At 50.2% G+C, this 16,796-nt stretch overlaps 1 protein-coding gene across 1 annotated transcript; it reads left to right on the plus strand.

Annotated features, from left to right (window-relative positions):
• Positions 1-15,060: 15,060 nt before the first annotated feature.
• Positions 15,061-15,899, plus strand: LOC120968371 (uncharacterized). The gene is made up of 2 exons (XM_040395065.3): positions 15,061-15,279; positions 15,358-15,899. The coding sequence occupies exons 1-2, from the start codon at positions 15,165-15,167 to the stop codon at positions 15,711-15,713; spliced, it is 471 nt and encodes a 156-aa protein (XP_040250999.1). The 5' UTR covers positions 15,061-15,164; the 3' UTR covers positions 15,714-15,899.
• The last annotated feature ends 897 nt before the right edge of the window (positions 15,900-16,796 follow it).

Here is a 16,796-nt window from a genome sequence, read left to right on the forward strand (position 1 = left end):
ATGTGGCCCATCTTTCATTCTCATAAAATGCCTAAGAGGATGTGCTAGAGCTGACTCTTTACAAAGAGCCTGCTTACCTTCTCTTTACTCTTCTCTTTTCTACAACTAAGCAGAAATATACTAGTTTATTTCTTATAGCCCGCTGACTCAGCTTTATTATACTTGCTTTGACGGGAGTTGAGGGTAATTATACGATATCCTGTACAAAAATAGATTTAGCGGAGCTGTTTTCCCTTGCGTATTTTTCATAGATACGAGACATGTTGAAGTTGCATTTATTGAGAAACGACCGACCATTGACCGGTCATCTCTTTCTGCTACATTAGCCTCTTTGTTCGTGGAATTGCACGCACGCGTCCTTGGGAACCCGTGATGCCGAAAGTCTAGCTCTGCTGCAGGAGTAGCAATTTTAGTCAAAGTTCCCCTCAAAATATGGTCAAAGAACAGAAGTCTTTAATTACCAGACGGGTGATGGATGGGACGGGAGAGGAGGTATTTTGGTCAATGGACGCCGCCCCTGCTGCTCGTGCAGTCAATACTCCTACTCCATAGCGGTGCCGTGCCTGCACCCTGCAGCCCGGTAGCTCGCACTGCGTGCGTCCGTCGTCTGGTCATCTCAGCAAAAGGCATTGTTTGGATAGTGTTAGAGTTAGAGTTATTTTCTAGAGTAAAATGCATTCATGGTGATTGAACTTGTATCAAAAGCTCACTTTGATCACTTTACATAAAAATACAGTCAATACGGTCACTATATACGACTTGAGGTGATTCTACGGTCACCCCTCATTATATAGCTCCGTATTTTACTCTATTGACGGGTCAAACATCACAAAACCCTCTCTCTACCTTTATGTGGGTCCCACTTTTCAGCAGAAAAAAGAAATAAAACACTATGCTTTGAAGGGGAAAGAAACCAGGGTTCAGCCGCGGCACCGTAGGATCAAGGTGTGCACAATTTGTCGTGTCAGTAGCCGCCGCGTGTGTGCATGTATGCATGCATGCTATCGTGCGGTGCGGGGGGACGTGGCTTCCTACTCCCTCTGCATGTTACGTACGTATGTAGGACGTTCGCCGTCTTCTCCCACGCAGACGCATCCCCAGGACGCCCCGCTCCACTCCATGCCGCATGCCATCGCCACCTGCACTCCGACGAGCCCGGCCACCATAGCCGCTTGCATTGCGCAGCCGTTAGAGCTAGTATATACTCCTATATCTCCTTGAATTGTTTTGCATCGAGACGTGAAGCAAATAAAGATAAACAGGAACTGCACGTTCATGTGACTATCCAAATATCGCGTGCGTGCGTTTGTCTTCCGGCGGCTCGCCGTTGTGTACGGGGGTGTGTGTTTTGGTATTGCATGTGAAACGATCGATCGGGAGCAGACTGGCTAGTACTACAAGCTAGCTTTGCATTCTACGGTACCTCTCGGCGTAAAAGAACTTCATCGGAATCGTCAGTGTCATTCGTTGTCGTTCGTCATGTGTCGTCGAAAAGTACTGAGCGATACAGACCAGGCCAACAGTAGGTACCAGTATCCTCTTCTTCACTTCTTGAGCTAATGAGCTCCACGTGCAGGCTTATGCATGCAGCCAACAACGAGGAATAGCGTGTTCTCTGTTGGGATGCCCCTAGAAGACCGGCTGCATGCACCAGCGTGAGATTCATTCACGTAGCTCTCTCCCTGGAACCACTAGACCTTTTTTTAGAGAAACTGTAACAACTAGACCTAGTCTCATGTACATTATTGCATGAGCTTATCTAGATGAGGTAGATACGGAGGTTGTCAACGTAGTGGCCGCACCTACGTGCTTGTCATCCATGTACATTCTCTCTCGTGCGACAATGGTGAATACAGTTGAGCCGGTGAATGAATCCAGATAAATATAGTTGCAGTCTCTCCCGTGCCATCTCGTCTTGCATTCTCGACCAGCGTCTCGGGCACAATGACCACAGATGCATTTTACTCTATTTTCTAACCCACTCTAACCCAAATAAGCACCTCTTCACCGGGATAGTTGGGTTAGATAGAACTAACCCACTCTAACCCTCCCTGTTTGGATACTTTTGAGTTATTTGAGCCCCCAACTAACCCAAACTAGCTCTAACCCCATGATCCAAACAGGGCCACAGTTGTTTTCAAACAGTGTTACCGCGCACTAGTAAAATCTCACTCCGTTAGCCTCTTCGATTTCTCAGGAAATTCTTTTTCAAAACGCAGAAATACTGCCACCAGCAAATTCTACTCTAGCTACTCCCCCGAGGGACCCCAGCCGTCTTCCGGCATTGTCTCTCCAAAGCCGCGGCTACAAAGGCCAACCAACTCCCGTAATTAATGTCTCGTTTATTTACCTCCCCAGTGAACGAACGGGCTTCATGAGAGCGAAGATCGAGGAGAACGCCTATAAGGCTGGTCATAGTGGGGAGGAACTTACACTAGTGTCATGCATATGTCACTAGTCTAAGTTACTACTCTCATAGTGCAAAGTAACATAATACTAGTGTCATAGATGGCTTCATTTATTAGCTTGTAGACTCATTCTTTCTCAGAAAGCGCTATGTTACTCTAAACATCTCTCTCCTCATTAATTTCATATTATGTTACTCAAAACACCTCTCCCCTCATTAACTACATGTCATATAAGCAAAATTTTCTTGAAGTATGCTATGTTACTATCTAAGTTACTCCTACTATGACTAGCCTAAGGCTGATCATAGTGGTGAGTAACTTAGACTAGTAACATGCATATGTTACTAGTCTATGTTACTACCTTCATAATGGGTAGTAACATATGGATGATAACATGCAAGCCTTTATTAATTGACATATAGACTCATTTTATCTCGGGGTGTGTTATGCTACAGTAACATATTATGTTACCACAAGCATCTCTCTCCTCATTAACTCCATACCACGTAAGCAAAATTGTTTTGGGATGTGTTATGTTACTACCTAAGTTACTCCCATTATGACTAGCTCAGAAATATTGTGCACTAGTAGTGCCAACTTTGCTGCGTCTACCTAAATATTGATATGTAACTTACGTACCAGGTGATCTGGCATGATTTGGTTGGAAGACACAAAAAGCCCAGCCTCACCCCATGTAAAAAGGTGTGGGGGATTAGTTGAGGAGGAAAGAACGTAACTTTACATTAATAACTCACGTAGGTGTAGCATTTTTGCTAGTATTGATACACATGGAGGAAAGTGTTCGAGCTGTTTACTACTACTCTGCAATTCCAGCCATGCAATTTACCTTTCATCTATTTTATTTGGGACTCCCTTTAAGGCTGGTCATAGTGGGGAGTAACTTAGACTAGTAACATGCATATATTACTAGTCTATGTTACCACCTTCATAGTGAGAAGTAACATGTATGTCGTATCATGCAAGCCATCATTTATTAAGACTAGCAAACATGCCTGAGCGTTGCAACGAATATCTCAATCTTCCCGATAGCTCAAGCCCCCCCCCCCCCCCCCCCCCCCACCTCGGTTTCACCCACACACTCGAGGGCATCAACAAACTCCCGAACATGCTACAAGAAGAGAAACAACATGATAAATGGTATTGCACGAAGACATACTCCCTCCGTTTCCTAAATATAAATCTTTTTTAGAGATTTCAATACGGACTACATATGGATGTATATGGACATAGTTTGGAGTGTAGATTCACTCATTTTGTTGCGTATGTAGTCCATATTGGAATATCTAAAAAGACATATGTTTAGGAACGGAGGGAGTAAACATGAGAGTACTACATGTTATTCTTGCAACTGAGAAAATTAGTTTATCATGATAGGTTGATAAATATGTATTCTCAACTGATCATGATAAACTCCTTATGGAAAGCAGAGAGAAAAAAAATTATTCCTTAAGCATGATTAACAATGAAAATAAGGAAAAACATAAGGAGCTGACCAGAAATTCAAATACGTGAGGTCCATCTGAAATTGGAGTTTAATATCTTGGCACTCTGTAGTTAACTCTTGACTACAACACTTCATAGTACATTGAAAGCTTTAGAATTGCGGTTGTCCAGCAATATATTTACTAACACATGGAAACATGCTATCTCGTATGTCTCTAGTCTTTGTCCATAGTATTGATAGCATAGTATGACTGTTCTCTACATAACGTGGACATGTACACAACCTGGTATATTGATTTCACATTTTCCAGCCAAATTAACATAAGCAAAATTAAACTGAGTATCTGAGAGAATGTATTACTTTGTAGCAGCTCAGCGTATTGGTGTTATCATTCTGAAACTTTATCCATAGAAAAATATTGGCTGCATATATGCTCACAGTCACATATGCTACATCCAGAATAGAAAAATAGACAGTCACGCAAGTAGTGTCATTTAGAATAGAAGGATACAGAAAAAATATTGCTGTACAAAAAGCATACAAAAACTTCTTGTGGTGATATTGAGATGCCGATGCAACGTGAAGTATACAAAAACATCTTGACTTTAATTATGCGATTTTCTTAATAGAGTCAAAGCCTACGGATAAGAACAAATATTGAAAGGACAGTTTGATTATTTTGCAGTCTGGTTTTCTTAAAGTTCTACTAAATCAAAGACATATATTTTGTGACTGGGGGAGTACTTTCTAATGTCGCAGGCAACTTTCTAAATCATGCTATTTTTAGCAGGCACTGATCAGAATACCGTTTGGTTGCTGGAATGGAGGATCAAACAAATATGGGAACATCTGTTTGTCCATGCACTTTATCCCTTCTACTGGTAATCAGTTCAGCAGTCACTTGTGGGCCCCTCGCCCCTCGCGTCGCCCCCGCGGGCGACCCGGGGGGAAAACCCTAGCCGCCGCCCCTCGAGGCTCCTCCTCCTCTCCCCCTCCTCGCCGCCGTCCATAGCGCCGCCGGGCGAAGCCTGGCCGGCTGGGCGGCGGCGGGGCTTCTCCCCATCCTCTCCGTCTTGGCTGGCCCGGGACAGTGGGATCCAGAGGAACGCCGGGCGAACGTGGGGTCCGGCGGCGCGGCGGGCGGGTCTCCCATCGGCGTCGTGCGCGGTGTGGCGGTGGCGACCTGCGTGTCGTGAGGTGGTGGCCGCGTTGGCCTGACCGGTGGTCGCGGGTGCCGCCGGATCCAGATCGGATCCATCTGGATCCTTTCTTCGGACTCCATCGGGCGCCGCAGGGTGGTGATGATCGTCGCTGGCCACGTCGGATCGTTGGATTCGGCGTCTGGAGAGCTACAAGGAGTTCTTCTCGATCCTCCTTTCTGGTGGGTTGAGCCCCATGGCTCTTTCATCTTCGCGGGTTTCGGATCGTGGCTTGCCGGATCCGGAGTACACGGAGGTTTGGTGGCATAGGATGGGGACCGGAGGAAACTTTGGTTGGCGTGTTCGGCCCGGCATCGGCGACGTCACTTGACGCCGTTACCCTTCCTGGAGGCGAAGCCGAGGTTCCCCCTATCCACCCCCGAACCCCTCCCGGACGAAAGTCCAAAATTCAGTCTGGATTGGGCGGCGGCGGCGTCCTGCGCGTCGTATCCTCCATGGAGGCGCCGTCTTGGGAGGAACTGCTGTTCGGGGAAGAGATGTTGTGGATGGTGGGCTCCGAGTAGCTCCAGCAGTGGCGATGGTGTGGAGGTTGCCAGGTGGTCCGGCGTTGTATCTACCGCGTCATTGACGACGAGTGGTGGCGGCATGGTGCAGCTGCATATTGACGACGGATGCGGCTGGATGGACGAGCGCAGGGTGGTTGAGCTGTCTAGCGCCATGGTGACGTCGACAGCAGGCCTGGCAAGGTTTGTGCGTCGGTACCTGCTCTGGAGATGGATCGGTGGAAGAAGGCGGCGGCAGCCTCGGTGAGTGCGCCGGACCGGCGTGTGACCCAGTCCCGGTATGTGGCTAGGATGGGGCATCCGGCATTAGATGTTAGGATTTGGTGCGATGTCTGTTTGGTATTAGGCTCGGACATTCGGCACCACTGCATCAAGGGGGTAGGAGTAGCGACAGATGTTGCCTAGATGGTGGCTTCAGGCTTACTGATGTACTACTTTGTAAGGTCTTTTGTGCTTAATAATTAATAAAGTGGCCGTATGCATCGTCCAGATGCAGAGGCCGGGGGTGCATCCTCTTTTTCTAAAAAAAAAAAATTATCCCTTCTACTCAGGCCTATTTTTTCCAAGCACTCTAGTGTTTCCCTAGCTTGCTAAAATTATGCTATGCACAAAATGGTGACACTGTGAAACAACGTCCAAGTTCATCAAACTTCACATGGAAATTCTTAGTTTCTCTTTAACTCTGAACTACAAATAATTTTTTAACTAATAGAAACTTAACACTATCATATTGTACTCTCACATGCACAATCTAAACACTCAAACTACAGTAAGCAAATCAAACCACCATTTAGGTCAAACATGTGCTTAGTGGTCAGAATAATAACTAACTTGATGTCGGTTCTCTCCTTAATTTCATGACGGCTGGCCCAAATTTAGAGCTTGACACGTTGGCCCGGCCCGAGCTCCTCAACGGTGTATGAATCTATGCCAGCTCTCTGATGGAACCATACGCCATAGAGTCTCCTCCAGCCATACCACCGAGGCCATAGAGCTAGATGGTTCCATCAGACTGTAGGCCCGCAATAGTAACACAATTTGCGAGATAAAAAATCGTATTGTATATTAGATTCAGTAATATTCTGCCAATATGGAGTATCGGACATTAGACGGCAGCGAATCTCTCGGTGACTTCGCAGGGGGTGCCATCGACGTTGATGACAACACCAAGAAGATGTCACAGCGGCGTGTGCGGCGCACTGGTCAGCAGCGTGACACAATAACGCCCTATGGCTCAGATCGGCTCTGAAGTTGAAGCTACATGAGCATGATCACCTCTGAATGGACACAGAGCCAGGACCATCATGAAGCCGAACACGTGAAAGTGGGTGGCCTATCTCCTACCCCTAACTCATTGGCCCTGTTTGGTTCCGCGAGTTAGAGTTAGTATAGGTTAGTTTGGATTCAACTAACCTAAAAATATCCAAACAGGAGGGTTTAGTTTGGGTTAGATGCATCTAACCCACACAAAAAATCTAACCCATCCAAAAGGTGCTTATTTGGGTTAGTTTTTCTTGGGACCACTAAAAAAACACATTTTTTTTTCGCTCTCCGCGCAACAGATCTCTCCCCACTTCCTCGAAGCTTCTCGTCCTCTCCCTCCCTCCCTCTCGCACCGCCCGTGAAGGCGCTTCGCCGTATCCGCGCTCCCGTCTGCCGCCGGTAAGCATCCCCACCCTAACCTCCCGTTCCAACCCCCTCGTCTTCCCGGGGCCCGTCCGCCCGCCGGTAAGCAGTCGTGGCTCCTTGCGCGGCTCGTCCCCATCGGCCTCGGCCAGCGCGACTCCTTGCGCAGGGACGGCAGATTCGGTCGGCGGGCTGCGCGAGAGGCCAGCGCGGCTCCTTGCCGGGCGCGTCCCCGTCTGCCTCCGCCAAATCTGACATGTAATAAGGTCTAAAGTAGCCAAATGATTGAGAAAGAGCATTTATTGTCAATCTAACCCTGCCATCCAAACACCTTTTTGGTTAGAGTTAGTTTAGGTTTAGAATCTAACTCTAACCTCTAACTGAGTTAGAGTATCCAAACAGGGCCATTGTTGTAAATAGTTGTGGCTCCAGTTCGTGGGTAGTCTCTCCCTGGCGTCGAGGCTGCCGGCTACCTCGGGCTAGAGTGTGTCATGCAGCAGGACACTGCAAGCCGAAGACCATCGTCTCACTCGCTCCGGAGGGGGCTGCGCGGATGGCGTCGCGTCTCATTGGAGGGAGCCAAACCGACGGCCACCACATGCTCTGTGCTAGGAGCCGACTCCACCGTCACCGTTCTCCGAGAATAGTCGGCAGCTGTGGCGAGGGCTAGTGCGTGGACCGAGATACGTAGAATTTACTCTAGGGCACTTTCCGACGACCTGATCAATCTGAACTTACAGTACCAACTCAGGGATCGTGCATACCTTGCACTCGAACCAAACCACCGAGCTATCCAGCTGTGCGCGGCCAGCGTCCTCGTTCCAAACGGCGGACTTGGTGTCGAGGCAGCTAGCTCACGTTCCCGCGTGCACGCTAGCACTTCAGTTGCTTCCTCCAGTAGAAGGAGGACGGGCCTTCCAGAACTTATACACGGAGCTCTCCCGCTACAGCCAGCGCCGCCGCCTCGGAGATCGCCACCAGCCTAGCTTTCCGATGAGCAGGGACTTCTCTGCCGCCTTATTTCCATCCCTCCTCCTGCTGCTCCTCCCTAACCTCTCCCTCATCTCATTTTCTCTGCACAGGGAGCCATGGTGCTTACCGAGTCGCAGCTTTGTCGCCTGTTGAGTAACGTGATTGTATTAGGAAACATAGGTTAGACTAGAAATTATTCTGGCTTGCCTTGTACTCCAAGTAGATCATGTACTCCTATATATATATGTCCACGAGGCTCAAGCAATACATCGAACAATTCCATCAAATCCCCCTCTCCCTTCTAACATGGTATCTATCGCAAGTCGATCCTAAACCCTAGCCGCCGCCGCTTCCGCACCCGCGCGCCGCCCCTGGGGCGGTCGGCCTCCATGACTGCCGTCGGGGGCTGCGCCGCCCGTACCTAGGGTTCGTCCGCCGGTCGTGTTGGCCGGCTGCCCTAGAGAGTCTTTTTCCCCGAGCCTTGCTCCGGGGTTTTCTCTCTCCCGCCGGTCATCTTGACCGCGCGGTTTCTTTTTGGTTTTCCGATCTATTCTTGATCGGTTTGCGTCGCCCACCGCCGGCGTCGACCCCGAGCGCCTCTACTCCGACCCTGGCGCGACCAGCCGGTCTCTCCTCCGACCCGGCGGCCACGCGCGCCGAGACGGCCCGTCAGGGCCAGCCACCGTCCGCGCGTCGGTCCGTCCGTCGCCCTGCGCCGGCCGTCACCGCCCTGCTTCGACCGGGACACCTGCATCGCCCCGACCCGGCGGCCTTGCGCCATGCGACTGCCAATCATAGCCGTCGCTAGCGCGCTGGCCCGCCCATCGATCCACATCACCCGCCTCCGCCGCGTCTCCACGGCGGCCCGGCGGTCTACCTCGCCGGCCTCGTCCTCGGCTGCGTCGGGACGGTTGCGTCAGGCTCGTCAGCTGCCTCAACTCAGGCGCCGCTGCTCCATTGGTCGCTCGGGCCTCGCTGCCCGCGCGCCGGCGTTGCTTTCGCAGCCCGGGTGCCGGTGCTGACAAACTCATTCGCACGACGTCCCACGCTGTCCATCGTCGCCGGCTTCATCTGGGACTCTGCCGCCACCACGCCTCCACCGAGCGGCGTCCCCGACCTCACGCGCGATCGGCTTGATCACCCGCTCGCCGCCGCGATCCGCCTCATCTACGCCGCACGACCGACCTGGCCCGTCGGTTACGCACGCCTCCGCAGGTCCCGTGAAGATCGTCCCCAAATTCAGCGCGCCTCTCCACCGATCGAGCATCGGGCTGTCGTTGCGTCGCCCCGTCGGGCCGCAGCGCCGCCGCCCCGTGGTTCTCCTCGCGGCTACATCGACTCGTGCGTCGCCGCTGCGTCGCCCCTTCGGGCCGTAGTGTCGCGATACGCGGTCCCCGCCGCTGCCCCGAGGCCGTCCCCGCGGTTGCACCGACTGGCGAACCGCCGTTGTGTCGCCCCTTCGGGCCGCAGCGTCGCGGCCCGTGGTCCCCGCCGCCGCCCAGAGGTCTTCCCGCCGTCGCCCCGACCCGCCTACCGCCGCTGCGTCGCCTCTTCGGGCCGTAAAGCTGCGGCCCGCGGTCCACTCCGCCGTCACCGCGCATCGACTTCCCGTGGTATGCGCCGCGCCTTCTCCCTTGGCGCCGAAATGCCACCGTCCGCGTCGGTCTTCGTCACGCTGTCAGGGTTCTTCGCCTACTTCGAGCACCGCCGCCGCACTCCTAACCTAGCCACCGCCGCCGCTCTTCTTTGGCCGCCGCCGCTACCTCCGTAGCCGCCGCCGCCCGTCCACCCCCTTCGTCTTCGTCCAGCACCAGCTCGTCACCAGCGTCGCCATCATCTACCCGACCGCTTCATCTACTCCGACTACCGCGGGCGACATTGGCCCCGCGCCGATGGACGCTGCAATCGTCGTCGAGTTCTTCTCTGCTGGCCCCTCCGACTTCTCCAACATGGCGTACAGCTCGTGCAGGTCCCTCGTCTACGCATGCGCGGTGCTGGCAACACCGATGTGTGCCTTCATCCACGACGTGTCCCCGGGCCTGGCAAGCCTGGTCGGCGCTTCGTCAACTTCGTCTTCGTCCGTCTACACATGCCCAGTGCTGGCACCACCGGTGCGTGCCTTCGTCCACGATGTGTCCCCGGGCTTGGCAAACCCGCCGCGACGCGTTGTCAACAACATTTTCTTCCCGGTGCACCCCTACTTCGACACCACTGCGCCCATGCTAACTCGGCGCCCCCTTGCGCCCGCGGCTCCACGGCGACTTCCTCGACACCGGCTACCCCGACTCGACATCGACCACGACATTCTTCGCACGGCTACCTCGACCACGGCTCCACCACCCACGCTCTCGGCTACATCGACAAACGGCACAAAGGGCTACCGCCTGCTTGAGCAACCTCGTTGGTTTCCACTCCAGCCACGACTCCGCGATGCGTCGACCGTTAAGACTGTGGGGGGTGTCCGTCGGCTTGCCTTCGGATTCTTCTCCAGTCTCACCGTCTGCGTCGCTACCGTTGTGACTGCGGGGGGATGTTGAGTAACGTGATTGTATTAGGAAACATAGGTTAGATTAGGAATTATTCTGGCTTGCCTTGTACTCCAAGTAGATCATGTACTCCTATATATATGCCCACGAGGCTCAAGCAATACATCGAACAATTCCACCAAATCCCTTTCTCCCTTCTAACATCGCCGTCCCAAGCTGCCGCCGCTGCTTGCCTGCAGGTCACCCCATCGACCGGTTCGAGCACTTCGCCGCCGGAACCTGCTTATCGTCGTGGATCCAGTCCAACTCGGACCACTCTAGCAGATCGTGTCGTTTCCCTGGATCGCCTGGAGCCGTCGCCCCCACTGCATCGAACTGCGTCGAGCCCTGCAGCATTGACCCGACTGAATTGCCCTCCCTCGCCTTGCGTGGGCCGCCATAGCTGCGTTTACAATTGTTTTTTTAATTGCCATGGCCGCGTTTGTTTGTTGATAGGTGAACCAACCTTGTCTATAGAAAAAAAATATCAGACCTACATGCAATAGGAGTCCAGGGGTGGACAGATGAAAGGAATCGGATGGAAATCAAAATCGATGTGGAAAAAACTGAGACAAAATAACATAGATCTACTTTTAAATCTTATCCGTCAATCTTTATGACTAACATGAAATCAACGGATATAAGAGGATGACTTATGAAGAACTATGAAAGCCTCCTCATTTTAATATTAGGTATAGATATAGATGTAGACTCATGTTTGCCTTAGGATATGTTATGTTACAATAACATATTATGTTACTCCATCCATCTCTCTCATCATTAAATATATGCCATGTAGCAAACTTTTCTTGGGATGTGTTATGTTACTTATTATGTTACTCCCACTATGACCAGCCTAAGCAACTCAAACCATGGGAATGGAATTTTTCACGCCCCTGATCTAGACAATTCACAAAAGATTGCATCACTGCTCACAATTTCTTAGCCATAGGAACAAACTCCAAATAGTAAACTATGTCCTCTGTCTGTCTCCTTCCTTGGCTCCATGAGGAGAGAAGGCACCGTGTGTGAAATCACGTACATGTTGAGTATATTAGGAAAAAATATATTAATATAATCCTGAGATAAATCATGATCATGACATTAACAGTGATAATTCTGTACTGATATCTAATCACGTAAGCACACATGCACACACTTAGCATAATATCGGGAAGGGAGGCACAAAGATACAATAATGAACCAATCATAGATCGATAAAACTTTTGGTCAACCGGGTTGCCATCCTTAGTCAAGTCAAGATGTCCACTAGTGGGTATGGGTGTTTACCTTTGCTTTCTTGCATGTTGAACTTCTTGAAAAGATCCTTGGTATACTTTGTTTGTGAGACAAAGGTACCTTCCTTAGTTTGTTTGATTTGCAAACCAAGGAAAATTTTGAATTCACTCATCATAGACATCTCAAACTTCTCCGACATTAGCCTTTCAAACTTTTCACTAAAATGGGGGTTAGTAGAACCAAATATGATATCATCCACATAAATTTGGCATACAAATAATTCTGCATTAACCCTTTTAGTAAAAAGAGTAGAATAAATTTTCCCAATTTCAAAGCCTTTTTCAGTGAGGAACTTGGTCAAGCATTTATACCATGCTCTATGAGCTTGTTTAAGACCATAAAGAGCTTTGTGAAGTTTGTAAACATGATTGGGTTTCTTGAGATTAACAAAACCGGGAGGTTGTTTAACATAAACCTCCTCTTCAATCTCACCATTTAGAAAAGCACTTTTAATATTCATTTGGTATAAGGTGATATCATGGTGATTGGCATAAGCAAGTAAAATTCGAATGGACTCAAGTCTAGCAACAGGGGCATATGTCTCACCATAGTCCATACCTTCGACTTGAGTGTAGCCTTGAGCAATGAGACGTGCCTTGTTGCGTACCACTTGTCCATCCTCATCTTGCTTATTTCGGAACACCCATTTTGTACGAATGATGTTTTGATCATTGCCGGGATTCTCCACTAATGTCCACATGTGGTTTCTCTCGAAGTTGTGGAGCTCTTCGTGCATAACATTTATCCAATCCGGATCCTCAAGAGCTTCCTCCACCTTCATAGGTTCAATACTAGAAATGAATGGGTAATGTTCACAAAAGTTAGCTAAACAAGTTTTAGAGCGAGTGATTCTCCCGGTTTGGATGCCATCGAAGATTTGTTCGACGGGATGATCTCTTAAGACTCTTTCTCTAACTCGTGAGAGCTTTTGCTTGGGTTGAGGTGGAACATCCTCATCATCATCTTCTTTTTCTTCATTGTTGGTGTTGTTGTCGTTCACTTGTGGAGGTGGAGAAGGAGGTCGAGGTGGATCATCTTGATGTACTTCCTCATTTCCTTCGTCTTGACGTGTTCCACTTGTGGATGCCTCCATGTCAACTTGTGGTTCACCTTGATGTGAAGTTGAGGCTTCCACTTGAATGGATGAAGTGCCCTCCTTCACCACAGAGATTTTGCAAGGCCATCTCAGTGAGACCGAGATCCGTATCGGTGTGACTAAACTGTTAGGGTTTCTGGCAGTGGCTATGTCAAATGAACTCGGTGGATCCGGGTAGAAAGAATCGGTGAGGCCGAGTTGGTATTTGGGTTTTGGACATATTTGGATGGACAAAGTGGCTGAGGGTTTTGGAGCAATATCCCTAAGCATTTGAGCAAGTAGACCATTAACCAACACATCATCCCATTTTAATAGTATTGGCTTTTCTATGGACTCAATGTGATCTTGGATCACTAAAATACAAATGAAGAGGTCTTGAGCTTTAGCCAATCTTTGTCCTTAGCATTTTGAAGGGGTCCACATCCTCTTGTCCTTGCCACTCCATTGTTGAACTCATCTGAAATATACTAGATGAAACTATTAGTCCAATTTTAGATATGTTGACCTTAATTACCAAAATCACCCAGGGAGCACTTGTGCTTTCAACTGGGGTAGGAGCTCCTCCTCGACGGTGTCACCGGCGACTCGAGTAGGCCACTGCAACTTCGAGCCGGCTCGCGGCCACACGACGGACCATCGACGGTGTAGATCCGAGCGGCTAGAGGAGGAGCCACAGCCTGCATGTGGCCTTGCGGCCCTGCCAGGGCCTTCCGGCCCGGTGCCCGGCCAGTCCATGGCGCGGCGCGGCCTCCCACAGCCGGGCGAGCTCAAGACCAACCGGATCCGCCCCAAATCCGGCCGGCGGGTGCGCAAATCAGGTGGCCGTGGTTGGGTAGCTCGGGGGCGTCGAGGGAAGGGGCTGGGCGAGCGCGCGTCCGAGCTGCATAGCTGCAATGGCAGCGGCGGCGGCGGCGAGGGAAGAGTGGGGAAGAGCGGAGAAGAGTGGAGGCGGTGCGGCCGGAGGGAGGGAGGTGGGCGGATTGAAAAAGGCGCCCCTGTGCCACCGACGGGCGGGCCAGGGGAGGACACGCGCAGACGCCCCGCCCGTCCGTGTGCTGTCCGTTTCACCCCAAAAGCGGCGAAAACTTGGGTCGGGATAGGTCAAAAGCGGACAGAAAACGGGCAAAAGTCCATTTGCGCCCGCGCGCTGGGCCGTCTGGTTCATCCGTTTTACCCCCAAACGAACGCACGCTGACAGGATGGGTTCGCAGGGTGGAGTTGGCCTGACGCTCCAGATTCATCGATGCAATAACTTCGAAGCGACTGCTGCTCCCGCTCGGCCTCGTCTCTTCGAGGAGCTGCGCAAGGCACGCACTATGCGGTGGTAACGCAGCACGTTCGGCAGAGTCGACGTGCGATGGAGCGGCGAGCCCAGCTAGCTACTCCCTTCGTCCGGGTTTATTAGGCCTCTTAGCATCACAAGCATGTCTCTTTTTATAAGGCCTCGCTTTGGAAAGGTGCATGCATGCAACCTTTCATTGGTTGCATTGAAAGCCATTGTTGTTGGTGCCATGACTGAAAAATTAATACACTTCATGCGTGCTTTATCATTGGCTGCATGCATGTGAGAGAGTGTATTGGGAGTGGAATGGAAGAATTAATGTGAGCAAATTACTATATGTCTTGGTTTGAGAGAAGTTGTCTTTAGGCCTAGCTAGCCGTAGCCTGTTGCTTGTGAAAACACGAGTGGAAGACAGGTTGATTGGACAAGGCATGGAGGAGGTGAGGTGTGAGCCAGGCAGGCAGGGAGGCAGGTGCGTCCAGCAAGTGATTCTACTGCTCTTGGGCAGGAGTAGTAGTAGTGAATGCTGCGCCTGGCAAAGTGGCAAGTGCAAGTGCAAAGCCCGCGGGACATTGGGTTGCTACCGCATCTATGCACGGTAATTCAATTCGAAGGCCGGGCTCGTCTACTACACCGGCGCGTATGACGTCTATATAAAACACGAGTGCTCCATCAGTCCTTCCACCTCCACTCCTCCTCCCACTTCCATCAAAGTGAGCTAGCTAGCAACCCTGTCCGAGCCACCCGGCCGAGCGTGTTCAGGAGGCGATGGCGGGGAGGCAGCCGGACCATGAAGACCAACAGCGGTTGGCGGGCAACAAGCGGGGCGCCCTAATAGTAGCGATGAGGGAGACGGCAGCGATGAGTCCCATGGATGGCCTAGGTAAGCAACGTTTTCCCTTTTTGCATGCATTTTCCTGTGCATAAATAGCTCACGTAGTAACCATGTTGAGTGGTATAGCATATCTTGATGGCCTACTCAACGCCTTGGCCACCGCCGACGAAGGCAAGGCCGAGGCCACTCTGGGCTACAAGGAGGCATTTGAGGTGCAGAAGAGGCTACTGGAGTGTCAGGACGAGGCGAGGGCCCTGCAGGAGAAGGCGGAGGACTGCCTGGTTAGGATGAAGCTCGCAGCCAAGACGGCGGAGGAGGCATGGAACGAGGGGAAACATCTGGAAGGCTTCGAGGCCGCCTACCTCGCCATGAAGGTGGCACGGGAGAAGGAGGGGCTTCTGAAAGAGCGTGAGATCCTCACCAAGAAGCTTGAGCTTGCCCGGTTGGACAGAGAGTTGGTTCTCGGCATGAATGTGCGGTAACTCTGCTGTTGGCCTGTGTGCCTGGGTAATTTGTGCGCCATATGTCTATTGATAGGCTTTTCTGGTTGATGATAATGCCTCGGACTTGCTCTTTCTATTTCCCTTTTCATGTATCTCTTGCTGTCTGAATATTGTATTTTCGTAATCCAACTAATGAAAAGAGGGAAGCCCGGTGCCAAAGAAAAATGAGCGTAGGTCAGCCGTAAGCCGCAGGCCCGGTCCTGGATAACAAAATGGGCCCTAAACCCACATACTTTTTTTTCTATTTCAAATGCAAGTGAATACTCATGACACTAGAACTTATGTTGCCTTGTCATGTCGACTATTTAGAAAAACTGGGGTCATAATCATTCACATAAAATTTGGTCGCTCTTGTTAATCAATAGTTGTATATTTTTTCCATTAGGTGAATTAACCTTCGGTGCCAACTAATATTTTTATCATCCTATAACTTTTCGCTAGGTTGTTATTCAACAGTAACTAACTAAAGCTAATTCCTCAAAAACCCTAGCAGAAGTACTTACTTTATTTGCGGGGAATTAGTAGATGTACTTTTCTGGCACTCAATAAACTCATTTGCATGTTCTCTTTTTTCTTCTCATTGTTAGATGATATTTTCCAGATAAAATCTTGCTAAATTAATAGAATTCTTGCTACTAGTTAGGACACAAACATACAATACAAGAAATTAAGAACACTGCCGATTGAATACTATATAAATAGTAAGAAAGAGGCATGGAGCGATGTACCTGGATGGCTAGAAATTAAAAATTGCAAGCTTTTGCTTCTGCTTGCTAGTCACGAACAGAAGCCCCAGTTTCCATTTTCTATTCCCAAACAATACAAGAAATTAGAGTGTGAGAGAGATATGTACGAGGATTAACTTCACGAACCGAGCAATCTGACATGACTAAAAAGAGGAGATTTGCGTTGAAGAGGAGGTTAATGGAATCTTCGAAAATCACAAGTAGATGACGCAGGCGACCTTGGCAATAGCATCGCTGTTTCGTTCCAGAGATGAAGTAGAAAGACGAGAAGACCACGCGCGTGCGGTAAGGCCGGAATTAATCGATCTGTTATAGT

The sequence above is a fragment of the Aegilops tauschii genome, chromosome 7 (genome assembly GCF_002575655.3).
Source record: "Aegilops tauschii subsp. strangulata cultivar AL8/78 chromosome 7, Aet v6.0, whole genome shotgun sequence".
NCBI classification, from domain to species: Eukaryota; Viridiplantae; Streptophyta; class Magnoliopsida; order Poales; family Poaceae; genus Aegilops; species Aegilops tauschii.

What these genes read in the sequence shown, in the direction of transcription:
- LOC120968371 (XM_040395065.3), top strand. Translation starts at nt 15,165, where the DNA reads ATGGCGGGGAGGCAGCCGGACCATGAAGACCAACAGCGGTTGGCGGGC. An exon ending in GAGTCCCATGGATGGCCTAG is followed by an intron (nt 15,280 to 15,357) that starts GTAAGCAACGTT and finishes TGAGTGGTATAG; the next exon opens with CATATCTTGATGGCCTACTC.